We start from the raw sequence: 27,616 nt of genomic DNA, 5'->3' as shown, positions 1-27,616 counted from the left end.
TATACATACAAAAAGCTAAACCTGCCTCTCAGCAATATGAAAGTTTGTAAAGCAAAAAGCACTTCTCTCCATAAGTAAATTGTTACATGATTTTGAAAATAGACTTTTAAATTGCAATTGACATGTTGGAGCCTTTGAAATACAGTAAAAGACACTGTAATCCAGTGTCTCTTGTGTTTGTTTTAAATACTGCTTTAAAATTCATCAAAAGAAGTTAATTTTTAAAAAAAATTAAATGTTTCATGGTTGTTAAACAGGCACTGAAAGAGGAGATTTGCCAGTGCTAAACATGATTGCCACAAAAAGGAAACTCTAAAATGTCAATTACAATTAATATTTTAATATTAATTTCCCTTGGACAGGAAATCACATAGACCCTCCTATAGAATCCCCTGATTCCTATTTAAGCCCGCTCTTCTGCCACCCATCTACTTCTAGACCTATCTTTAAAAATACACTTTTCCCAGCAAGCCTGTAAATGCAAGTAAAGGAAAGACACCCGCATAATGAATTCAGACAAATAAAAAAACTAAGGCACTAACATGACATACACATCTTCACTGTTCAGTTGCACTGCCTTCCATTTCCCAGCCTTTGTTTGTATATTGTTTATTAAGACTGTAAGGCTCTTCAGCGATGTTTGGGCTTCCCCTCTGTCCCCATGAGTTTCCACCTGCCTGTTTCAGATTGGTGAATCAGTGATTGCTGAGTTAAGTGGTGCTGTACAGGAATGCATTCTCTGCAGACCATTCTGTAAAGCACTTAGCACACTGTTGATTTATATATCAATACATTAATAATTTACTGAGGAAGGACTGCAGGATTTGGCCCACTCATATTAACAATGGAAAAGGTCTGCTATGTCATCTTGCTTCACTGCTTCTTTCTAGCATCTCTTAGAGTGCTAACCATACCAAAAATGTGCAGTCCTCTCCCCTTGACACCAGCCAGCAAAATGGCCAGTGGTGGGGAGTGGAGAATATGATCTAGCCGCTACGTGCACTCTCCCTCCTGTAGAGGTTGTGCCTCTTAGAGGCAAACCAAGCACCATATTGCTCCCCCACAATGTAGTCTGGTGCCTTCAGTGCACAAAACCAGCCCTGTGTGTTCTGTAAAGCACTATACAAGTTTACAGCTCTCTCTAAATTATTTATAATACTATTACTACAATAAAATAATATGAAAATGATAACAGACTCTTAGGCCAAGCTAAATGGTTGGGCTTCATCTTAACCTCGGGCGAAATCTAGAGTATAATATTTTATTTGTGCTTTTGCAAATAACCTCAGGAGTCACCCAGTGGATTCCTGTACAAGCATCCCTTAATTCAGCATATACTGACTCGCAAGTCTCAAACAGTCAGGTGGAAAACTCATGGGGGCAGGGAAGGGAGGGAGTGCAAACATCCCTCATTTGGAGAAGAATGAACCTGTTGAATCCAGCCACTTTGTACATCTAACCAGACCTAACACATGTAGCCCCAGTGACATCCTAATAAAACTGTCAGGCCTCAGTATCAGTAATTCACACCAGTATTTTTAGATTCTCTGTAAAAAGTGGGGGAGACCCTTCTTCATAGATGAAAAATGAAGTGCGAATCTGAAAGGGTAGGCTGAAAAAGAGCAGATGCTGACATCTTGAGTTAATATATTTCCCTTAAAAACAGATCTGTCATCAGCCTCCACTCAGATGAGGAGAGGAGCACTTATCTAAATAAATATGACAGTGGTTTCATACAATGGACCTGCCTTTTAAATAGTGATAATAATTGTTATATCATTATGAAAGATATGCCCTGCCATTCACCATTGACTTAAAGTTATGGGTTAGAGCAGATAGCTCCTCTCTCTCCCTTTTACAATAATTTTAAAGGACACCTTCTCACACTATCAAGAAAACCATTAGCACTGCTAGACCAAAACTAGTAGAAGGAGGGTTAATAATGGTGAGATTATGCAGCTGAGAATACTACAAACACTGAAAACATGCAGGGGGAAAAAAGAGGGAAATTCTTTTCAATATTCAATTAAAGTAAGAAAAGAAAGTCTTCAAGAACTTCTGTCATGTACATTTGTACAAATATTATATCTGAGTAGAGCTACTTACCTAAGAAATAGGGGTATAAATGAGTGGCATTTTTAGAAATATGTCCTACTAATTAAGGTTACCCTTCCAAATTAATAAATTCTGGCAAAACTTTCATTTAGAAATATGTGTATCTGGTTCTGTTTCTCCTTATCTGTGCCAGCTATACAGTACCGAAGGATTCATAATGCAAGGGGATTCCTCAGCTGGATACTTACACTGGTTGTTGTAAGACCACTTCACACTACCATACTGGTGCAATGCAGACTTTACAGAGCAGAAGAGGCTCTGATCCCACAAACCAGAACCTAAGTTTGTTTCCCTGTTTGTTACCTATATTAAGATTATTATTATCTCGTGATAATGAGTTCATGGATCAAATCTGAGAAATGTTTTATTGTAGTTTTCCCAGTAGTTGCATTTCCTATGATATGTGGCATGACCCCCAAATCCTAGACATTTAAGGAGGAGTGTAAATTGGTTGCATATGTACAAGTACACTTTTGAGGTGCTCTGCTTTGGTCTAGCCTGGTGACAGTTGGCTAATGCTCTCTTTGTATTAGTATGCATCTATCCACCTGCTTATCTGAAAATCTCTTAATTCTAGGTGCTTGGTGTGCTGGGTTGGATCATAGAAAACTCCTTGGGAACTGCCAGCTGATGTGCTGGGACTACCTCTAAGTCCGTTTTCCCTGGCAGCTTGGGACTTCAGAACCCTGCCTGGTTGTGCCAGACGCGCTAGCCTGCTACAAACACTGAACCACATCCCACACAAGCTGCAGGCTTAACTGAAAACAGCTTAAGAAATGCTCCTGTCTCCAACACACAGTGCCCAGTTCCCAATGGGGTCCAAACCCCAAATAAATCTGTTTTACCCTGTATAAAGCTTATACAGGGTAAACTCATAAATTGTTCACCCTCTATAACACTGATATAGAGAGCTCTTTGCCCCCCCCCCCCAGGTATTAATGCATACTCTGGGTTAATTAATAAGTAAAAAGTGATTTTATTAAATACAAAAAGTAGGATTTAAATGGTTCCAAGTAATAACAGACAGAACAAAGTGAATTACCAAGCAAAATAAAATAAAACATGCAAGTCTAAACCTAATACAGTAAGAAAGTGATTACAGATGAAACCTCACCCTCAGAGATGTTCCAGTAAAAGCTTCTTTTACAGAGTAGACTCCTTCTAGTCTGGGTCCAGCAATCACTCACACCCCTGTGATTACTGTCCTTTGTTCCAGTTTCTTTCAGGTGTCCTTTAGGGGTGGAGAGGCTACCTCTTGAGCCAGCTGAAGACAAAATGGAGGGGTCTCCCAGGGGCTTAAATAGACTGTCTCTTGTGGGTGGAGACCCCCTCCTCTCTCCTATGCAGAATCCAGCTCCAAGATGGAGTTTTGGAGTCACATGAGAAAGTCTCATGTCCATGTATGACTGAGTTCGTTACCAGCCAGGCCACATTCCCGGGAAAGCTCAGATGTGGATTGGTGTCTCCAAATTCATTGTTAGCTTAAAGAAAAGGAGTACTTGCGGCACCTTACAGACTAACAAATTTATTTGAGCATAAGTTTTCATGAGCTACAGCTCACTTCATCGGATGCATTCAACACTCCTTTTCTTTTTGTGAATACAGACTAACATGGCTGCTACTCTGAAACCTGTTATTGTTAGCTTAAGTGTTTCTTGATTGGGCACTTACTGAGAATAGTCTTTTCTCAGCAAGCTGACCAACTGCTTCATTGAGGCTACTTAAAATTAAACAAGTACATAGCCAATATTAATAACTTCGAATACAAAAATGTTACATGCATACAAATAGGACGAATATATCCAGTAGATCATAACCTTTGCAGAAATATGTTACATGGCATATCTAGCATTAAACATATTCCAGTTATGTCATATTTGCTTTCATAAGCATATTTCCATAAAGCATTATGGGGTGCAATGTCACACTTGGGTTGGGATTTTCAAAGATGCCTAAAGAAATTTGACTTTCAATGGGAGTTGGGCATCCATCGTTCAGACAGTCTTGAAAGTCCCGGTATTTGGAATAGTAGCTTTAAATAACATTAAGCAATGTGCATATGTTTGTGTTAGTACAGTGCACACCTTAGGTATTAATAAGATGGACAGCAGCACAAAGATATTATGGAAGTGTTTATCTAAAGGGTAAACCTCTTACGATTAAAATACTGCAAATGAGAAATCGGTAAATCAGTAATTAACAATATAATCCCAACAATAAACTATCAATGATGAGTGGACCTGATGTGATGATATATTTGAGAAGCCTTTGAAAACTTAATGGGAAGAGGAAAAAGGACACTGTAGGCCAGATTGTGACTTGGACCAGCCAGGGTAGTAAGAGGGAATAAGAACCCCCTTTACTGCTACATGGTGTACCTGGATGTTATATATGGGCCTGAAGGTTACTTCCTTCCCCGAGTAGCTGGTTTCAGAGTTGGCAGTGAAGGCAGAGCCTTGGTTCCCCTACCACACATACATTTCTTGTCCAGCATAGAAAAATGTTATAATTTGCTGCTGGTACAGACTAGTAGCAAATTATTACCCCCTAGAGCAAGGAGGAATCAGCGGAGGAAATTGTGACTCACAGATGCATTCCTTCGGGCTTGTCTTTGACCCATCACAGTGTGGCCTATGGGGGTGGGGACCACAGCACACGCTCAAGTGTTGCATAGTAACTGACCGCAGTAGACCCTGCTACAACCTGGACTACATTAACACAAACAAGGCTAGCAGGGTCTACAGAAGGCATTGCTTCACACCCCTGTCATCCACATTGCCTTAGTCTCAACGCCTCTCAAGGCTAATCCTGAAGCATTGCAGATTCCACAGCATCCCTTTCTCAGGCCTGTATCTAAACCAAAACCAAGCTTAAATTTTGCTACTTCACCTTAATCACATCCTAGAGGGAGGGTAGCAGTAGAAACAGCACCTGCCCTCTCCCAGAGTTAATGTAACCCTTGTTCTTCGAGTGTAACCGCCCTAGTTAGTGCACGATGAAGCAATTAGACACAGTCTATACTAGTAAGGGTACTGTATGGACTGTCTATAAATCCCATGGTGTTACATAAAATGTAATCATATACATTTCATATATACTGTTCTTGATTCCTGAAGTTATTTTTGTGATAATTGTTCTATAGATTTAAGGAAGCTGAGTTTGTACATGTGTCAAAAATTCATAAAATATTCCAAGAAGTGCTTTGTGTGTTGCATTTTCTCTTGGTGAAGTAGGCATAACACTTTGCAGTGTATTTTTACCTTTCTCTTTGCTAAGTGCTTGGAACAAACAGGATTTCCTGTTATTACAAACCTTTGATGGGTGCATTAAGGAAGCAGCATATATGAAATCCCATATTTCATGAGGTTACATCAGTAATATGTGTGGAATACAAATGTTTTAAGTGGAGTGTGTATAAATGTCCTTCATCATGTCATAAGCACAGCATTCCTTTTGTTATATACAAGGCAGACCATGCACAAAGAAGAGAAATAGCTAAAATCCTATAATCAATAAGAATGTTCTGGTTTTACATACAAAGAATTGGGTACCCTAGCTTCAAATCCTGAGGAAAGGTAATCCACAAAGCTGTGGAAAGGGCAAGTAGAATGCTGATAAATGCAAAGTAAGGAACACTGGAAAAAATAATCCCAACTATGCATACAAAATATTGGGGTCTAAATTAGCTGTAACCACTTAAGAAAGATCTTGGAGTCATCATGGATAATTTTCTGAAAACATCTGCTCAATGTGTAGTAGCAGTCAAAAAAGCTAACAATGTTAGGAACCATAAGGGAAGGGATAGATAGTAAGGAAGAAAATATCATAATGCCATTATATGAATCCATGGTACGCCCACACCTTGAATACTGTATTCAGTTTTTGTTGCCCCAGCTCAAAAAAAGATATATTAGAATTGAAAAAAGTACAGAGAAAAGTAACAACGATGATTAGGGTTATGGAACAGCTTCCATATGAGGAGAGATTAAAAAGACTGGGACTGTTCATCTTAGAAAAGAGATGACTAAGGGGGGATATGATAGAGGTCTATAAAATCACAAATGGTGTGGAGAAAAAGTGTTATTTACCCCTTCACATAACACAAGAACCCAGGGTCATCTAATGAAATTAGTAGGCAGCAGGTTTAAAACAACATAAATGTACAGTGAACCCGTGGAACTTATTGCAAGGCGGTGTTGTAAAGGCCAAAAATAAACTAGGTTAAAAAAAAACCCAGTTCTGTATGTTCATGGAGGGTAGGTCCATCAATGGATATTAGCCAAGATGGTCAGTGATGCAGCCCCATACAGCAGATTTCCCTAAACCTCTGACTGCCAAAAGTTGGGACTGGACAACAGGGAATGGATCATTTGATAATTGTCCTCTGTAAGGATTTATGGGACTAGAACTTGGGTCTGCAGAGCCTGGGTTAGTTGATGGTCCCACATCGCCACCAAGAGGCTATACATAGGGGGCTGCAGGAAGGGTGGCCAGCATGTCCCTTGGCCTGTGCCGCTTCTCACAGCCCCCATTGGCCTGGAGCAGCGAACTGAGGCCAGTGGGAGCTGCGATTGGCCAAATCTGTGGATGTGGCAGGTAAACAAACCGGTCCGGCCCTCCAGGAGCTTTCCCTGAACAAGCGACGGACTGGCTTTGAGAACCACTGGTGTAGACCAGGCCTCACTCCAAAACCCTTTTTTCTCTTAGAGGGGGTCTTGTGACTAATTTAGCCTTAGTTATGTAAATTGAAGGGTGAGTTCACAGACATCAAGAGGTCTGTGATTCATCCAGTCATTAAAAAGAAAAGGAGTACTTGTAGCATCTTAGAGAAGTGAGCTGTATACAGCTCACGAAAGCTTATGCTCAAATAAATTTGTTAGTCTCTACGGTGCCACAAGTACTCCTTTTCTTTTTGCGAATACAGACTACCACGGCTGCTACTCTGAATCCAGTTATTAGTATCTCTCTGTTTAACAATACAAAGCAACAATGATTTTTAGGGGGGGCCTGTAACTTGGGAACCCCTTGGTCAAATGACACCAAATTTGGATTACTAATGCTACTCTATGCCTCCGTTAGGCATACCACATATCAAAGCAATCCAACTCGCTATTCAGATTTTTAGAGTGCTTACAAAAGTTGATCTTTAAAGAATATAAAATGGCAGCAATGGAAACCAATTAGTGGTTTTTCTGTACTGGTGGATGCACAGTGTAAAAAATATACATTTTCTTAAATACCATTCTCAATTTGGGTCCCCAGAGATTTAGTGGGTGCCATGCACTACCTTGGGTAAAACTCAACAGATTGAGACTATTTTAACTTGCATCACATCAATAGTTTGCTCTTTAGCTGTGAGAAAAAGAAGCCCTACCTAAAACTTCTTTGTAAATGGCTATTCTTCAATGGTCCCTATATGTATTCCAAACGTGGGTGGAGCCTGAAGGCTTTTGTAGCAGTGTCTGTGGAACCACTGGCTGAAATTACACTAACTCTGCCATGCACCCTCTTGAGGCATACTACATTTCAATGATATCAGACTAAGCATGCAATTTTAGAGGACCTAGAAAAGTCGACCTTTAAACAGATGTCGTGATGCAACATTAACTATTGTGATGCTACCACGCCATTATGATACACTGTAATTTGGGTAGTTTGCCTTAATGTTGAATTTACAGGAATAATGTCTGCTGTGATATTAGCAAAAGGCTCTTGTAAGTGCAGATCACAAATCTTATACTGCAGTGAGGTAGACGAGTTACCAAAAAATCCTTGGAAAAACAACCTTTTGCACAAATGAAACAGAGTGCTACTCATATACATATATTGTGACAGTGGCTATCACATTATAAGTATCAAGTTAGTCTTTTGAAACTTTATGCAAATCCATTGAACTGTACTTCATGTGTTCCTAGTGCCAATGAAAACAAAGTGTTCTCCAAATAATTCAGGGGAAAACTCACTCCTGGGAGAGGCTGGTATCTAGTTTTCAAAGCCACTACTTTGCTGAGCAGCTAAAAACTGAAGCTAGAGGAGTCTCTCTTGGCTTTAACTCTAACTTTCTCATTATCTGGAGGGGGGTAGGAGTAAACTGAGCAAGCTTTTAGTGGTTTGTAGTCATTTCTCTGTCCACAGACAGCTTCTAATATAACGTGTTCTATTACAATTTTATAGAAACAGTTCTCTTCAGAAAAGAAATAAATAACTCTGCAGTAGCTCATAGTAAAACACCAGATATTTCCGGAGTATATGGAAGCAACAGTGATATTAATCACAAATAATTTAGCTCCTCCCTCTATTTTCACTGATGTTTCTTAAAACATTTATTAAAATGTCAAAATAATTTTCCTTGCCAGCATCAGTCTATTACTTGAATGTCTTCTCTACGCCCCATCCACATCAATCTAAAGTTCTTGGTTCTTGCCTTCAGGGCCCTGAATAGCTCTTCTTGTGCCCACATTTTGGATCTCATTTCCAGATGCTGCCCCACCTTGATCCCTGTCTCCCTGTTCAAGCTTCCAGTCTATAACTGCTCCTCCTTCCACAGACAAGGTGGGTGAGGTAATATCTTTTATTGGATCAACTTCTGTTGGTGAGAGAGACAAGCTTACAAAGAGCTCTTCTTCAGGTCTGGGACACATATTCAGGATGTTACAGCTAAATACAAGGTGGACCAGATTGTTTAGCATAAGTAAATGCATATTTCAAGGGACCATACAAGGTGAAGTGACCCATTAACATCCCTCCAGTCATCGGGGGGAAAGCAGCATGGTGGGGTGTTGTTAGTGGGTTGCAGATTTTTGTAACAAGCCGTAAATCCCATCTCTCTCTATTCAGTCCATGGTTTTTTGTGTCTAGCAAAATTATGAATTTAAGCTCCCAGGCTGGTCTTTTAAAAGAGTTGTGCAGATTCCCTTTGTTCCTAAACACCACTTTGAAAAAATAGTCAGAGAGAGGCTGTGAGGAGCTGCCAATCAGGGCCCAGCAGGTGCAGATAAAAAAGGCCGCAAGGTCAGAGGTAGTCAGTTGCTGCTGGGAGCTCAGGGATTGAGGAGCGTGTCCTTGGAAGGCTGAGAGAACTGCAAGTACCGTTGACAGAGGAGCTGCTTTCAGGGTCTGGGGGAGTGAGAGGGAACTCCTGGCTGGCTGCTGGGACTGAGCACCTGTGTGCCCTGAAGTGAGGCTGAAGAAGGTGCTGGGGGCCATGGGGAAGTGGCCCAGGGAAACATTGGAAAGAGTTGCAGCTTGAGGCTGCTATCCATAGGGTCTCTGGGCTGGAACCCAGAGTAGTGGTCAGGACCAGGTCCCCCTCACTCGCCACTGGGGAAGTGGCATGATTATTGGCTGAGACACTAACCCTGGAAGGGGGAACATGGATGCTGACACAGCCGGAGGACTGAGCTGCGAAGAGGGCACCGTGGTTCCTGAGGTGGCAGGCAAATGCAGAGATGGAGTGACAGTGTGCAAGCCATGGACGGGTGGCGTCGGCCTTGAGGTAATCTCCAGAGTGACCAAAAGGAGGCGCCAGTCTGGAGGTGAGTGACATGCCCCATGACAGTGAGCAAGACGCTGTTATCAGGATTAATATCTGAAACACTGGAACAGCTGAATAGGTGTTTGAGGAATACTGGATCCTAGACAGAATGAGACTATAGAAAGGATTTTTTAACCCAAAACCAAGAAGCAGAAGTGGGAATAAATGCTTACATTATAGAGCTCAGAACTTTGGCATCTACAGGTAACTTTGGAGACATTAAAGATTCCCTAATTAGGCACAGGATTGTTTGAGGGACATGTGATTCCAGCTTACAGGAGAGACTGTTGAGGAAAAACAGATCTAACCTGGAGAAATGACTACAAATAGCAAGGGTAGCGGAACTGTCCTGGGTAAAGATCAAAACAGTAACAGCCACTAGTGCAGAACAAGTACACAGGCTCAAGCTAAAGGAGGCCGGTTAGAGACAGTCTGGCTGAGAATGCAGACATGGTCCAGTGCATATACTACTCCTGGGGCAATTCTGTGCCAAAAATTCTGCGCACAATATTTTAAAATTAGGCAAATTTTATTTGTCAGAATAACACAATATAACCATGCTCCCGCTTTCAGCCCTGGATGCCCGTGCCAGGTGGTGTGGAGAGTGCTAGGGGGAAATAAATTCTGCTGGGGAAAAAAATAAAATTTCATATGGAACATTAATTCTGTGCAAAGTCTGCATTGTTCAGTAGCGCAGAATTCCAGCAGGAGTAATATACTGTGAAAAGTAACAAGAAAGGCAGAAAGAAAAATTCCCACCTTATGGGCAACAGTGCAAGAGGCTTAGGAAACAAAACCACTTTCTATCCCAATGTTGCTACCCAGGAAGAAAAAAGCAGCATTCCATCAGTGACTGAGGATTTAGAGACTTCCAGTGAAGGAGAATATCTGCACTGTGACTTTAGTGGATCCAAAACTCTCAATATATGCACTGCAGAAGAAGGCTGCCAACCATTCAACTGCCATATTTGTAACTATGCTATTAGATCAACAACCAATTCAATTCCAGCTGGATTGCAGAGCCAGCTGCGATGTACTCCCAGCAAAACTGCTAAGCAGCAATATTAGATTGGAGAAATGTGATTAAGTGCTGGTGATGTACACTAAAACCATTCTGAGGCCAGTGGGCAAATGCACATTGTTAAAATGACCCACAAAGAAGTCTCCATGGAAGACTGTATCACAAACATGTTCAAGAATTCTAGGAACAGTGAAACCTTAGAAGCATTGTCTCTGTTTGCATACAAGTAAAGGGAACTACTGTGTAACCCAAAGGCTTCGTATTTAAGAATGCTCTCTTCAACTCGGAGCTTCAAGATTAAGCAACTATGCTTGGCCTTATCCATCTCTCACTTATGCAGGTGTAATATTACTAAAGTAAATAAAATTACATCATTTTTAAACAAGAGGAAAGAATCAGGTCCTTTGGATACTGACAACTATAAGATGGTAAGCATGGAGTGCCAGACTGGTGTGCCACAGGTTAGCTCCACTTCTTTGCTAAGAGAATAGTTTGAAGTTCTGAGGATGCATTTTGCAAGGAAGTACCAAACAGCACTTGCACCTGAAAAGTGCTTTTTTCTCTCGGCCATCACCGAAGCACAGCTCTTGAGAACTGGAAGAGCTGACAAGTGGCTGGATTGATTTGGCTCTTGGTACTAGCCACTTCATACACACTGCTGTTGGTTGTTGGAAAACATGACTGTAATTTAGAGGCTTGTCCTGATCTAAATTACTAGCTAATGGATAATTTAGATAATTCCTCAGCAGCTGGATGCAGCTATATAAAGATTAATTCCAAAAAAAGAAGGCTTGTCAGTTCATAGTTAATTTAAGTCAAGATGTCCTAACTTTGAGATATCAAAGACCCACACCAGCAACTTGCTAGGAACCTCAGGAACACAGTTAATTTGCATAAAATGGAGCCACTGGTTTAACTTTCCTATTAATACAGCCAGGTGACACATTTATCAATATGACTGGCTACTTGCATCAGAATAAAGCATTGGGATGATGAGGCCAGATCCTCAGATGGTGTAATCAGCAGAGCTCCATAGATGTCAGTGAGCTATGCCAATTTATACCAGTTAAAGATCTGACCTGTTGTCTCCACGGGATGCACCTGAACATTAGAGAGAAGGGCAGCTGTGATCCCCATTTTAGAACTCCATGGATTGCCTTTGGGCTACACTTTGGCTGCCTCTGCTTTAGATTTAAACTTAATGACTGGGGGAGGAGGAGTAATAACAGTTTGCTTCCTTTGTTCAAAGTGGTTTATTGCAACTAATAAATATGCTGTGTGGGTAGTACTACAGCTTTACTATCTGGCAGCATGAATACCAGTTCTCACAGATTTTTAAAAATACATCACAAGCATTTGATACTTCTAAACAAATGGCTTAAATAGTATTTTAAAATTCTGAAGCTATAACTTGTTTACTTGTGACTTGAGGCAGCTTTACTATTAAAAGCACTCTAATGTAAGTAGAGTGGTTTTGTTTTGTTTTTCCAAAACTTTGTCATGCAGGTTTTGGCTTTGCAAAACCAAACTTGTGAGTTATCCAGATATTGATCCTATTTTATCCATATCCCCCCAATAGTAGGAAAGCTCAAGTAGGCTATGTGTTAAACAAAATGTTACTTTTGTTGGCTCATCTCTAACTGTATGTGCATGTCTGAGTATACATAATTCAATATTACCTTCCTTTGGTCTATATAAACTATATAGACCATGGTTATTTTCTGTGTTCCACAAATGGTTAGTAAATCTTCCTGAATTATATCTTTTTTAACTCTCAGAAGATGGTAAGACCAGTGATAAATTATTTGTAGATGTGGCATGATTCTGATCTATGTTCACCTTGTCACTGCAGGGCCAAATCCTTACACAGGCAAAGTTCTCATTGATTTTAATGAGAATTTTATTGGAGCAAAAATATCAGGATTCAGCCCATGATGATCTGTTACGCATTTGTTCTTAGCTTTCATTCTGGAAGAAGTTTGAAAGGTTTCATGTGTCACCAGATAAGCTTTCTTTACCTCGAGGGAAAACCTATTAAAGTAGCATTATTCTAACCTCAGGACATACATACATCTAGAGATGCAGAACAATGTCAGATGCAGGCTATATTCACAACAGGTGTCGATGTACAAACTAAGACAGATCTTCAAGCTGTCTTGGGCTTTGTATAAGGATTTTACTCCGGTAGAGACCAAAACTAGCTTTTGATAGGCAGGGCCGGCTCCTGCTTTTTTGCAGCCCCAAGCCGTGGGAAAAAAAAAGAAAAGAAAAAAAAACAAACCTGATTGACCTGCCGCTGAAGTGCCACCGAAGTGGAAAGGAGGGAATGAAGGACTCGCCACCGAATTGCTGCCAAAGACCCGGACGTGCCGCCCCCAATAATTGACGGAGTGCCGCTCCTCTCTATTGGCCGCCCCAGGCACCTGCTTCCTTCGCTGGTGCCTGGAGCTGGCCCTGTTGATGGGTAAAGGCTCAATCAGGGCTCACCCCCAAGTGAACAGGCTCACCCCCAAGTAAGTGGCTAAAAGAAGCCCAGTGAATCTGAACAGATTAACCAATCAGATTGCTGTTCATTCTAAACTGCTCCCAGGTCTTTGCAGGAGACTAAAACCTATAATAAATATATGTTAAAGCAATGCCAATTTGACAACATCAATGGTGTAAATGTGGTGAGTGGAATCATGCTGATAGGGACATAAGCAAGTAAGAGAAATCTTCAGGTGGGATTCAGGTAATGACAGTATTCCTACTTTGGAAAAAAAAATCCAGACTTACAGGCAAGAGCATTTGTAACTCCTGTTTCATTAGGCTTGCTCCATTAGCTGATATGTTTGAGGGTTGAGCCCTGCGCAGATACAAAATTTGTACCTGCAAAAATGGTCCATGGATTTCTGCAGATTTGCAGGACTGTACATTTCAGAAACAGGAACAAGCTGGTTATGCAGAGAAGGCAGCTCACTTCAGCTACCCACAGATGGTTAAATAGTGCTCACGACCTGAGCAGTTATTCCTTTTCTCTCCGCATGCCAGATAACAGTTCCATTAAATGGGACAGGGGGTTATTTTAAGCATTAGCAGGTAGTTTTGTCCTGAGAGACCCCTTATAATCATATCTTCTTTCTCCTCTCAGGAGCTACAGAAAGTTTACACAGATGTTTGTTTGTGTTGGGTGACTGTCTAGGGGTTCATTGTTTTTTAGCTTTGTGAGTTAAAGTCCTTCAGTCAATTCATGAATTGACAATTAATGTATGTTTTTAAAATGATAATACAGTCACTTAAAGTGTTTCTGCAGGTTTGAACCTATTTACCTGTTGTTTAGATATTTCTTATACATACAGTATGATAGGCCATACCGATAGAATCAGTAAACAGTCTTAAACACTTAAAGTGAGACCACTGTACATGCACAAATGGCCTGATTTTCCCCTCACACCAGTTTTATACTATTGTAGCTCCATTGACTTCACTGTGTTTCCTCTTGATTTTCATCAGTGTAAGTGAGACCAGAATCAGACCCCAATTAGATTCTGACCAGCATTTTTCATAAATCTAATATAAATATATTGTTTATCCCACAGCATACTTTCCTACATGATTAAAAGCTTACTCTTGGATTTTGTCAAAGACAGGTTCACTTCAGCAGAAGCTACTGTGTGAGGAGTTCGTTAGCTAGTTCCACCTTGAAGTTAGCATCATTCACAGAGTTATAGAATCATAGAAATGTAGGAATGGAAGGGACCCTGAGAGGTCATCTAATCCACCTCCCACTCCCCATGCTGAGGGAGGACCAAGTAAACCATAACCATCCCTAACAAGTGTTTGTCTAATCTGTTCTTAACCCCCCTCCCAGTGACAGGGTCTCTTCCTCCGGGGGGGGGTCTGCTAATAAGGGGCTCCACCGGGCTTTGCTCTCTGGTCGAGGACCCTGGAGCGGACATCTCGCCTATAGCTTCCCTCTCCTTTCTTAGGCTCTGTTTAGGGGTTTTCTGCGTGGGGGTCTCTACCCCCTTCCTCGGGGAATCTCCCCTTTTTCTTATTTTGGGCTTTCTCCCTCTGCCCACCTTCCCTCCTGCCTCGGAAGGGGTCCCAATCCAAATTCACTACCACCGGATAAGACAGGCCCTTTACTACCCCGACCTGTGGCCACTTAAACCTGCCCCAAACCTCGAGGGGCACCTGGGCCATAGGGTATTGCCTCCTATCCCAGTGGAGGCATTCTACATCCATCTTCACACTGGGAATCCACCAGTGTGGCCTCACCAGCTTCCTTTGTACCAGAGAACAGGCTGAGGCCAAGTTTCCTCCCCACCATCACTGGAATGGTGGACAGCTTCCACCCCTTCCCTCCAGCATTTGCCCAGCCACAAAACTCTGCCCACGCGCTATCCATGTGTGAGCAGTCCCTCTTCTTGTATCCCAGTTGCCTGCACTGCCAGTAGACAGCTGGTCTGGATCCTGTGGGAGCCCCTCAGGTGTCTCCAGTTTGTTCTCCGGGCCCTTCCCGGGCGGGGATTCTCTGGGCCTTCTCCCAAGCTCCACTTCCTTGCTCAGTCATCCCACCTTCCTGGGGAAGTCCGCCTCCATAAGCTTTACAGTCACCTCAACTGTATTTGGTTGGTGCCTCCTCACCCACACCTTTATATTCTTGGGGAGGCCTTGTAAGAACTTCTCTAGGATGAGCACATCCATGATCTCCCCCACTGTGCATTAACTTTTGCGCAAATGCCCAGGGCCTCAGCCTCCCCCGCACCCCATCCACCTCACCGAGCGGAACTTCTGGTGGTAATTCTCTACAGACAGCCCCACCCAGGGCTGGATTAAGACCTTTAGAGGCCCTAAGCACTGAAAAGATTATGGTGCCCCCTATATGTAATTCAAAATAAAAACAATACTATACTGTAAAATAAAATTTTATTTTTTGAAATGACACAAAGTGTACATGTATGCTGAAATTAAAATAGCTTCTTTCTAGATTTTCTGATTGCAAAATTCTGGATCAGTTCATTGAAGCTGACTCGATGAAACGTGTCCGATTCCATACACAATAGGGAAAGTGAATCAAGTCTGTCCTGACACGTTGTTCTCTGAGGGTTTTTTATTCTTTTCGGCTGAGAAAAAGAGCGTTCTGTGGAGCAGTTAGTAATCATCAATGTTAGAAAAATATGTACTGTGATCTCTACATTTGGAAATACACATTGTATTCCTTCTTTCAATATTGTGTCATGAAGATCAATGACAGAATTTCATTTTTTATGTTTCATTAACTTTGCGCTCATATAATAGTGAAACTGCTGTACTTTTCCACAGAGATTCATGTTAAAGTCAACAGGGTAGGAGTCAACTAGCTTTTGGGAACCTTGTTAATATTGTTTGTCAGATAAGTCCATATCATTTAGAAAAAAAAAATCTACTTGATACTACTTTGTACACTTCACCTATCCTCTTCATATGAGCTTTAAATGAATCAATTATAGTGTAGTAAGTAGATATGCGAAATTACACAACATCACTATTTTTATGTATATATATATATATATGAATGAAAGAAAACAAATCAAGTATGTATAACTCAGAAGAATATATCAATAATAAAACAAATTAATTGTACTACATGACAGGATCTGATTTCCTCGCATTATTTCAGTCTACGTTAGTAGGATGCCCCCCTGGTTTAGGTGGGGATAAGTAATAAAAAGAGAACAGAAAAACGGGGGAAGAGTGTGTAGTGGAGTGTAAGGAAGTCTAAGAAAGTTCTGATTTTTCCCATGACGACTACTTCGATGCTTTTTTTGAAATATCAAATGTTTTAAAAAATAACTCATTTTTTTTTGTGCCCCCTGCTTTGCTGGTGCCCTAAGCATGTGCTTTGTCTGCCTGTTGGGTAATCCAGACCTAGCCCCACCCAAACCAGGACAGCTGCCTTTACTGCTTCATTCCTGGCTTATTCTTCACTTACAGCCAGTAGGCCATTGGGCTTTGCTGGCTAGGTAGGGAGCCAGTCGCAGGGCCCAGGTTGCCCTGTCCCATCCAGCCCCCACGGCTACCTGCTTAAACGTGCCTAGGAAGGTGTTATGGTTATCTGTTGGGCCCATTTTACACAGTCCTAAGCCCAGCGCCTGGACGCCATCCCCTCCCGTGGGACTCACCACTTTCTGCAGGAGCTGCTGTTCGATGCCATCCTGCTCCCCAATGAAGCCCTGCAGGCTGTTCTGCCTGCCAGGTGAGCAGGGCCTGTCTCTACAGCTGGTGGGCTTGCTGAAAACTTTGCATTGCCTTCTGCACTCCTCCTGCTGCTTGACCAGCCACTGCATGGTCTCCTCCATCTCCAGGCTGCCAAACACTTGCTCTGTCACGGGATCCCAGACAAGCCCCCGCACATGTAGCAGATCGCAGCAGGGCCCCTTGGCTCCTTTCTCTGCTAAGTCCACAAAATCACTCTGAGACTCTGGGGTTAGTATCCACTGCTGCAGTTTATTCACAGGCTTGTTCCCACCACCATTTCACTATGTACAGTTGGCCCTTCACCATCAGGCAGGAGCAAGAGAGAGAAGGACTCCCTGCCTTTTCCCTTTCTTTCTGCCTTCCCCAAGGCTTTTATATAGTCCCAGGCTAATTAGCTGGCAGTTCTCTCCGCCTCCCCAATTAGGGCCACGTTATCTCCAGGTATCTCTAATCTAGCCCCCTAAATGGGAGCTGGCGTGACAGAGAGCTGAGTCAGCAACCCTTTGCCCAGCACCCTGTCACAGAATGTTATATGGGTCAGTGTCAAATTGAGATAAATCATGTCTACTGCTTCCCATTAAGCCAATACTCCTTTCAAAGAAGGAAATTAGGCTGATTTGGACTGATTTGTTCTTGACAAATCCACGTTGGCTATTTTTTATAACCCCATTATCCTTCAGGTGCTTAAAAATTAATTCTTTAATAATTTGTTTGAACATGTCTCAAGGTATCAAAGTTAGACTGGTCTATAATACCCCAGATACTCTTTGTTCCCCTTTTTAAGTTTGCCTTTCTTCAGTCCTATGGGACCTAACCCATCCTCCATGAGTTCTCAAAGATAATTGCTAATGGTACACTGTGAGGAGTGTAGTATAAAAACCTAAGCAGAACAGAACAGACTAGAAAGGGGTTTCTCCATGAAGGATTGCACCTGAGTTTTGGCTTGATCAGTCAAAGAAGTGGGGCTGCAAAACAGTTTGGGGGATGTGTATATGCAGAAAACAAAATCCATAGGTGAGGCTGTGGGAAGGGGCCCTTTCATATTGCAGGGCTCTGGTCAACCAAGCTACTAGATCATTCCTTAACCCGCATCAGTGTTCTTCTCCCTCCACCCACCCCCATCTGATCAAGGGCTCCATGCTCTAATTACTCATTCACATTATCTTCTCAGGATGGGTTCTGTCTTCTATGAGCTTTCCCCTTGATGGATTGACAGCACCATTTCCGTGAGCCAGGGAGAGAGATTTATTCTCTCATTCTGCACCTGTGCTTCTTCCTAAAGAGCTATTCCCTGAGCATCAGAAGAATCCTCAGTGAAGGAATTCATTTAGTTTTGTCAAAGTTTCCTCTCTGATCCATAATTTAGATCAGCAGTTTCAGCTTGCAATAAACTCTGTAATCCTGGATGCTGCAATGAAAGAATGATGACCAGGCCATAGCCATGTGCATTCAGGATACTTCACTGGCCCCCTTGGGGCAGATGGGAAAAATGTTCTTTTCAGAGAGTTCTGAGTCTGAAATCTTGTTACAGTATGTGATACAGACAGTACATTAATTTTTTTCGTAATAGTATCAGAATGGATTAGTCTGCTCTTGCTACATAAAAGCTCACTCATAGTTCACTGTACTATTGTACTGTTTGGGGGTGGAGTCTTGTACCATAATTTCAAACAGTGAACTCTTAAAAGAATGGCTTTTTCCATCTGTTTCAAGGGAGGTCAGAGAAGAATCCTGAAGGAATATGGCTGTGGACTACTCATAAGTCTTTCATTGCAGCATCCAGAAATACAGAGTATATTGTGGATTGAATCTTTTGCTCTAAATTATGGATTGGGCAGGACATTTAGATTAAACTAACTGAATTCCCTTCATGAGACAAAGATGGCCAGATTTTAAAAGTGAAAAACCTGGATACCAGTCCTGGGTGTGGAGGACATTTTGGTTGAGGTCTTGAGATGTGCACAGAAAGGTTTTGGCAACAGAGCGGAGAGCGGAAAAGTCTTTCTTTCTCTCCATCTTTAGCCAAAATATCCCCTCCCTGCTAGAGTGACCAGATGTCCCAATTTCACAGGGGCAGGGGCTTTGTCTTATACAGGTGCCTATTACCCCTCACCCCTTGTTCCAATTTGTCACACTTGCGATCTGGTCACCCTACTCCCCACCATCCCCTACAAATCTCCCTTTTAGAATAAAAAGCAGGATATTATTTAGACTGAAAACTCTTTGAGACACAAATGGTCTTTTCTTACTATATGTGTGTACAGCATCTAGGACAATAGGGCCCGGCTTCCAAACTAGGGCCTTGAATCACTACTGCATTACAAGTAATAAATAATGTTTCAGTAAAGAATATTTATCTGTCTGTCACCTTCACTTTTTTTCCTCCAGTCCCAACGCTTTTGCCTCTTTCTCTACCCTGTATCTGCAAGACCAACTTCTTTTTCCTTTGAAATCGCCCCTGAACCAAGTCCTGCCTTATTTCTGCTCTTTCCCCCTTGTCACTATATTGTTGGTTGATTTCCTTCAACTGATTTCTCTATCCTTACACTTTCTGTGCTGTTTCTCTTTTGCTTTTTTCTCATTTTCTCCTCTACTTTCTCCTGCTCCTTCAGTATACACTTCTTTCCTCTCTCTTTCTATCTGCCACACTCCTTCTATCTCATTGACTACCTGTTCTTTGTTCTCTGAACAGTGCAGACTTTTTGGGTGTGCACAGTTGTACTGAGAATGTGCTTTCATGAATGATTGTGGCTACTTGGCATTCCTGAAGTGGTGGAAATACTTGGAGAATACCCATCCTCCTCTTACGTTTGTTCTTTAACTCTGCTTCCTATCTCAGACAAGCTCAGAAGTCCTATGCAGCAGCATATGTGGTGAAAAATGTGTTCACTGGCTTTTTGGAACCTCAAGAAAGGTTCATGGGTTTTGCTTTTATTCTACCTGATTTTCCCACATCCGTATTGAGAAATCAGTTAGCCAGGCACTTCTCTTTGTGCAGCTATCACTTGCTCATTGTTTACCAGAGTGAAAAACAGTAATACATGTAGAGATTCTGCAAGGAATGTAGGAAGTGCTGTATGGCAGTTGCATAAAGTCTCTGTGCCAGGTATGAATAGACATATATGTGGGTAAATATTGCTTCTGCTAAGGCTTCTGTAAGACTTGTCACCAGTGTGTGTGTGTGTGTGTGTGTGTGTGTGTGTGCACGTGTTTTTTCTTTTTTCTAATTGAGCCTATTTTCCCATAGGGAGGCAGGACAAAGTGTGTACGAGAAGTCTGCCCCATTCTGTCATGTCCCCAGCATCTCAGTCACATTCCTTCTGGACACTGTTGCCCCAAGTGTTTAGGTGAGTTGTTCTTTTCACAGGCATAATGTATGTAATGCAATATATTTCTGCATAGTGGCTTTCATACAAATATGTCACAGCCAATAAAAAGTAAAAATTAGTGATGCTTAGTAGTAAAGGCTACAATCCGCTTTTTATACAGGTAGTCTCAATAGACATGGTAGGGTCTTGAAGAAAGATACAAAGGACAAATTTTGGGAGAGAAGCTGGGAAATTTGTTGTGTGTGAGAGAAAAGAATGTTGCCTTTATCACACATGTTTTGCAAAGCAGGGTGAGATTGGGGGAGGCGGCTCATTGAAATGTCCATAAATCCTAGAAAGATGCTTCACCTTTTGTTATTTTATTCAAGCTGGTTTCCCCATATTTGGTTTTGAGGAAATAGCGATCGAAGGAAGACCCTCAGCTGAAGTGTCGTTATTAAAAGCTATTGTCAGAATGGATAGGGACCTATTAATTTGTGTAATTGTTTGCTCCCTAGAGGGGCATCATAGTCTGAACTGGGAAGTTTTTCAGTTGGATTAAGATAACTCAGTACATGCTTTTGCATGAGATGGTTTCTTTTGCCCCAGAACATCAATCAATGTAAACAATATGAAATTCTGAGGGAGGAACATCTGCCCTCCAGTTGTTGACACTGGTGGGGGCCCAATTTGGACCAGAAAGAATCAATCTGGCCATTTGTCTACATGCAAGGTATTAAAGTTAAATTAAAGAATACAGGGATTGGAATAGAAATGAGTTGCCCTTAATAAAGTATTGTATGAAGTATTTACCTCTAATCTCAGATACTCCCCACCTCAGCTCACCTCTACTTTTGGTTCCAGAAGTGGTATCGTGATCTTCAGGTACAGCCTGGGGACAGAGTGCTGTTTCCTTCTAGTGCCAAGAAAGCTTTTTAGAATTGCTTTGCCATCATTCTAAACGGCCAGCACCTTGAATAGAGGGGAAGTCCAGAAACCCTTTCCCTTGAGGCTGAGGACAGTTGCTGTTACCTAGTGGTCTCTCAGCCGGGCTCTGTTACTGGATGTCTGAGAAGTCGCAGAGCACATGCACTCTGGGGCTTCCTACACATTTGGGAGATCTCAAATTTAAGAGGAACAGCAGCAGGTTCCCGAAAAGAGACTTCTGGGTCTAAAAGGCATCTGTGATGTGGAGACTCAAGGACTGAGCCAGACTCCTTTTGGGAAGGCAGACTGTTCCAAACCACTCTGAATCTGAAAAAGGTTAAGACTTTGGCTTGCTCTTATTTTGTTCATACCATCTCCACCCACACCTTGATTCAATAATCCTCAGTGCATCACTCTAATTCAGATGCAAAGAATAGCAACAAGCTATCATGAAGGGAATCTGGGTTTTAATTTTGTCTGCTCTGTCTGACAGAGTTGGGACCATCAGAGACTTGATACAACTCCTCTCACCCAGTTTGAGGGGATTTTATTGTCTCAGCCATATCCCATACTAAAATCTTGAGCCTGTTTCCAGGGCTGGCTTAGTGAAAGAACACAAAGGGCCATGGCCCATGAACCTCCAGGCCTGTAGATTGTTCCAGAATCTCATAATATTTAACATGTTTTGCCTGCTTGAAACATAGCTTTTTGTTTTATTTTATTTTATTTGAGAAGCTTTATAAATACCTGGCTTGGACATAAAACTGCAGCACCAGAGAGTACACCCCTGGTGTCACCTATCACCCCACTGGAACCCATGTGGGGTATCATCAAACAACAACAACCATACTCGATGGGGACCTCATTATGAAAGAAATATTTCTTTAACTCCCTCTTCTGGTCTTCAAACAACTCCCAACTTCTCATCATCAGAGTCAAGCTCGCCACAGACCAGGACACACCAACTCAAAGTGGCACCATGCTCTGCCTGAACAGATGCAAAACCTACAGACATATCTCCACTACTACAATGATCAACACCCTCTGTGACCCAGGGTGCCTTGGGCAGCCCTCACTGGAAATGCCAAGGTCAGGGCAGGCTGCAAAAGGGAGAGCAGATACTCCCAAGACTGGTGGGTAACACTGAAGTTAAGCCTTCCAACCAGTCACAAACTGTGCTTCTGATCCCTCACACTGGTTATTAAGAAGCAAAAAAGAAATCACACAGCCGCCTTTATTGCATTCCAGTTCCTTGGCTCCCAATCAGCACCTAGGTCCAGTACAGTGAGAAGTTATTTTAAAACTCTACTGTGACGGGGCAAGGCCAGATGGCTATAGAAAAGTAGTGGGAGATAGATGTATTAGCTCCAGGCTAAACAAATCCCTGGTACCAGGATAAGTTAAATGGCAGCTGCTCCAGGTCAGTTAAGAGACCTGGGGCCAATTAAGAACTTTTCAGAAGGCAGGGAGAAGGCTAGGTTGATTGGGACACCTGAAGCCAGTCAGGAATTGGCTGAAACTAGTTAAAAGCCTCCCAGTTAGTCAGGTGGGTGTGGATGTCAGGAGCTGTGGGAGGAAGTTGTGCTGTTGGAGAGACTGAGCAGTACACACCCATATCAGGCACAAGGAAGGAGGCCCTGAAGTAAGGGTGAAGTGGAGCTTGAGGAAGTGGGGGCTGCTGTGGGGAAGTAGCCCAGGGAATTGTATGTGTCAGGTTTCTAAAAGGTCAGCTACCACAGCTGATACTATTAGGGTCCCTGGGCTGGAGCCCGGAGTAGAGGGTGGGCCCAGGCTCCCCTCCCCCCCGGTTAATCACTGAGACTGGGAGACAAGAGAAACTGTGCAAGAGAGGATAGCTTCTCCTCACCTCCCTCGCTGGCTTATGATGAAAATGGCTCAGTAGACTGTGACCCTTGTCTCTAGAGAGAGAAGGGCTACGTGGAGGGTCACAGTGAGCCTCTGAGGCTAGTGAAATCCACCAGGAAATGCGGGACCCACGGAGGCAAGGACAGAGCTTTGTCACACTACTCACATATAGAAAATGTTCTTCTGACCCCTAAGGGTCAGCCACATTACCAGGTCAGTATAGGGTTGGATCTTACCCAAAATACCACGCTGCCAGCCAATCCTTTAGTGTCTAAAACTAAAGGTTTGTTATAAAGAAAAAAGAAAGAACAAGAAGAGAGATGTTGAATGGTAAAGCAGTCACATACATGCAAAGATTCAAAGTCCATGAGGTTCCTAGCAGTATTCGTCAGTTTGCTGGCTTGAAAGTCCCTCTGGATCACATCCACAGCTTGGATGGGTCATTCGGTACTTTGTTCAGAACTTCATTTGTAGAAAGGTTACTCCATAGAGGTAAGAAGCAGGAATGAAGACAAAATGGAGAAGATGCAGCTGCCTTTTATAGTCTTTTGCCATGTGGCCTGTGCTTTCTTTGGTTCCAACGCAAACTGCCCAGTACATGGCTTGGAAGCCTTTTCTGTCCATAGGCATGCCCATGCATGCCTTGCTGAGTCATGAGGTGTATCCCTTGCCTTTTCTCAATGGATCAGTTGTATAGCTGATGGTCCTTAAGGGGCCATCAAGCAGGCTAGGCAAAGCTGATGCCAAACTGTCTGGGGGTGTCACCGAGAAGCATAGCCCAAGTTTGAATATAGACATACATACATATCTATAACTCATAATACAAACGGTGATACTAACATAAACAAGATTATCATATCTGGCAAATTATAACATTTTTTCAGATGTCTTACATGGCATACCTGGCATATGTCATTGCAATTTTACAATATTTGTATTCATAATATCCTAAAGTGTCCCCCAGATTCCATACAGCGTCACATACACCCTCCCACAACACACCATTTCAGATCCATGGGTCCCACACATGCCCATCACAACATGTGGTGTACCTCATCCAGGGCACTAAATACCCCAATACTATGTGGGTGATACCAGGCAATCTCTATGCTCTCGAATGAACTCACACAGGAAAATGATAAAAGACAAGCACACCACATCACCTGTGGGTAAACACTTTTCACAAAGCAACTCTCTATATGTGACCTATCAGTCTTCATCCTCAAAGAAAACCTGCACAACACCTTCAAAAGATGAGCCTAGGAGCTTAAATTCATAACTTTGCCTAGTCACTAAAAATCATGGACTGAATAGAGACACTGGATTTATGGTTCATTACAACTATCTATTTCCCACTAACAACCCTCCCTGCAGGTGCCTTCCACCTTTTTTTTTTTGCTTCCCTCTTCTGACTGAAGGGGTGTTAATGAGCCATTCTTTTTAGGTGACAAATCTGAAGAACTGTCCCAGATTGAGGTGTCAGTAGAGGAGATTTTGGAACAAATTGATAAATTAAACAATAATAAGTCACCAGGAGCAGATGGTATTCAGCCAAGTGTTCTGAAGGAACTCAAATAATGAAATTGCAGAACTACTAACTGTGGTATGTAACCTATCACTTAAATTAGCTTCTGTACCAGATGACTGGAAGATGCCAATTTTTAAAAAAGACTCCAGAGTTGATCTTGGCAATTACAGGCTGGTAAGCCTAACTTCAGTACCAGGCAAATTGGTTGAAACTATAGTAAAGAACAGAATTATTAGACACATAGATGAAAACAAATTATTGGGGAAGAGTCGACATAACTTTTGTAAAGGGAAATCATGCCTCATCAATCTAGTAGAATTCTTTGTGTGGGTCAACAAACATGTGGACAAGGGTGATTCAGGAGATTTAGTATACTTGGACTTTCAGAAAGCCTTCCTACAAGGTCCCTCACCAAAGGCTCTAAAGCAAACTAAGCAGTTGGGTTAAGAGGGAAGGTCCTCTCATGGATCAATAACTGGTTAAAAGACAGGAAACAAAGGGTAGGAATAAATGTTCAATTTTCAGAATGGAGAGAGAAAATAGCAGGGTTTCCCAAGGATCTGTACTGGGACTAGTGCCGTTCAACATATTCAAGTTCTAGAAAAAGGGGTAAAAAGTGAGGTGGCAAAGTTTGCAGATGATACAGAATTACTCAAGATAGTTAAGTCCACAATAGACTGCAAAGATTTACAAAGGGATCTCACAAAACTAGGTTACTGGGCAACAAAATGGCAGATGACAGGTTTCAGAGTAGCAGCCGTATTAGTCTGTATCCACAAAAAGAAAAGGAGTACTTGTGGCACCTTAGAGACTATCGAATTTATTTGAGCATAAGCTTTCGTGAGTTGCATCCGATGAAGTGAGCTGTAGCTCATGAAAGCTTATGCTCAAATAAATTTGTTAGTCTCTAAGGTGCCACAAGTTCTCCTTTTCAAAATGGCAGATGAAATTCAATGCTGATAAATGCAACGTAATGCACATTGGAAAACATAATCTCAACTATACATACAAAATGATGTATGTTTGACACTCAAGGAAGAGATCTTGGAATCATCATGGATAGTTCTCTGAAACCAATGTTCTCTCTAATTTTTTCCATCCATATGTGGAATGAATTTTGTTATGTGGAGCACCAATATCGAGGTAATGTGCAGATGTGTGCCACCAGTAGAAACAAAAAACCTAGATATAATATATATATTTAAAAAGTTACCATAGGTATGGAAGAAGAAGAAATAATATTAAAACGGGATAATTAACAAGGTGCACTACTTAAGATGTTTGTTTAATATGAAATCAAATAAAAAGAAAATTAACACTGCAAAATTTTCAGTAGTCTCTCTCTGCATCATAGCCCAGGGGCTGGGGGGAGAGGTGTCTCTTCCCACCGCAGCCCTAGAGCTAGAGGAGAAAAATCTCTCCCCGCCACAGCCCTGCACTCCCCAAACTCCCCCATCACTGCCCCCCACCTCACCCCACAGACCCCACCCAACACATATTCCTCACCTAACCCTACATATCCTCCAGGCCCACCTGTGGCTATGCCTCTGTGTGCGCGCCTGTGTGGCTGTACTAATAAGGTGTGTGGCCCTTGATGAGCTCTTGTGTGGCCATGCAGGCACATAGCTTAGGAGGAACACAGCTGAAAACATTCCCTCAATGTGCAGCAGCAGTCAAAACAGCTGACAGAATGTTAGGAATCAGTAGGATAGGGATAGATAATAAGACAGAAATTATCATTATGTCACTATATAAATCCATGGTACACCCACACCTTGAATACGGTGTGCAGTTCTGGTCACCCCATCTCAAAAAAGATATATTAGAATTGGAAAAAGGACAGAGAAGGGTAACAAAAATTATTAAGGGTATGGAACAGCTTCACTATGAGGAGAGAATAAAAAGACTAGGACTGGTCAGCTTAGAAAAGAGGTGACTGATAGGGGGATATGACAGAGGTCTATGAAATCATGAAAGGTCTGGAGAAAGTGAGTAAGGAGATATTAATTACCCCAACACATAACACAAGAAGGAGGGGTCACCCAATGAAATTAATAGGCAGAATGTTTAAAATAAACCAAAAGGAGTACTTCTTCACACAGTGCTCAGTCAACCTGTGGAACTTGTTGCCAGGGAATGTTGTGAAGGCCAAAACTATAACTGGATTAAAAAAAGAACTAGATAAGTTCATGGAGGATAGGTCCATCAATGGCTAATAGCTAAGAGGGTCAGGGATTCAACCCAATGCTCTGGGCATCCCTAAACTTTCGACTGCCAGAAGCTGGAACTGGATGACCGGGGATGGATCACTTGATCAATTGCCCTGTTCTGTTAATTCCCTCTGAAACATCTGGCATTGGCCACTGTCAGAAGACAGCATACTGGGCTAGATGCACTATATGGCTGTTCTTATGTTAATGGGCCACTTCACTTTGAATAGTCCCTTGAAATATGTGTTAGCTACTTATGCTAAACAATCTGTTTCACCTTGTATTTAGCTGGTTCTCTCAGAGTACATTTCCCAGACCTGAAGAACAGCTCTGTGTAAGCATGAAAGCTTGTCTCTCTCACCAACAGAAGTTAGGCCAATAAAAGATATTTCCTCACCAATCTTCTCTCGCTAATACCCTGGGACTGACAGGGCTAAACACTGCATTCTTTGGCAAGAGCGTTCTTTTAACAGGGACTGATTTTAGCATTTGTGAAAATCTCATGTTAATTAAACAGATATTCTATTATCTGTTTATCTTTCTATTTAATCTTATCTTTGGACAAACTGGAAGCCTCTTCCTTTAAGTGGTTTTACTCCTTTACCAGATATTAACTATAAAAAAAATTAATTGCGATTTGGAATATACTGGACAGCTATTAGCATCCCAAATGCCAAAATATGGGTTTCTCACCACTCTGAGAACTAAATTAATGGCATAATAATAAGTTAGTGCCATGCTGCACTTATTTGCAGTAATGATTTTATTCCTTGGAAATGACAGACAGATTTCTGTCTGACAGATAGATAAACTCTCAGAAGGTTGCAAGATCAGAGCTTGGCTCTCACCAAAGAAAAAGTAGGTGAAAGCATGTTGTTGGTGTAG

The 27,616-nt window shown here is 42.0% G+C and overlaps 1 protein-coding gene across 1 annotated transcript in view; it reads left to right on the top strand.

Moving 5' to 3' along the window:
* The window catches only part of BMPER (BMP binding endothelial regulator), a 187,207-nt gene that overhangs the window by 77,122 nt on the left and 82,469 nt on the right, over positions 1-27,616 (top strand). Inside the window, exon 7 of the mRNA XM_084619654.1 lies at positions 20,140-20,239. Within this exon, the coding sequence (XP_084475780.1) occupies positions 20,140-20,239 (100 nt within the window). The remainder of the gene's footprint in view (positions 1-20,139; positions 20,240-27,616) is intronic.

The sequence above is a fragment of the Lepidochelys olivacea genome, assembly GCF_965140295.1.
Source record: "Lepidochelys olivacea isolate rLepOli2 genome assembly, chromosome: 2".
Classification (NCBI taxonomy): domain Eukaryota; kingdom Metazoa; phylum Chordata; order Testudines; family Cheloniidae; genus Lepidochelys; species Lepidochelys olivacea.
This window is presented reverse-complemented; position numbering and strand designations above follow the sequence as displayed.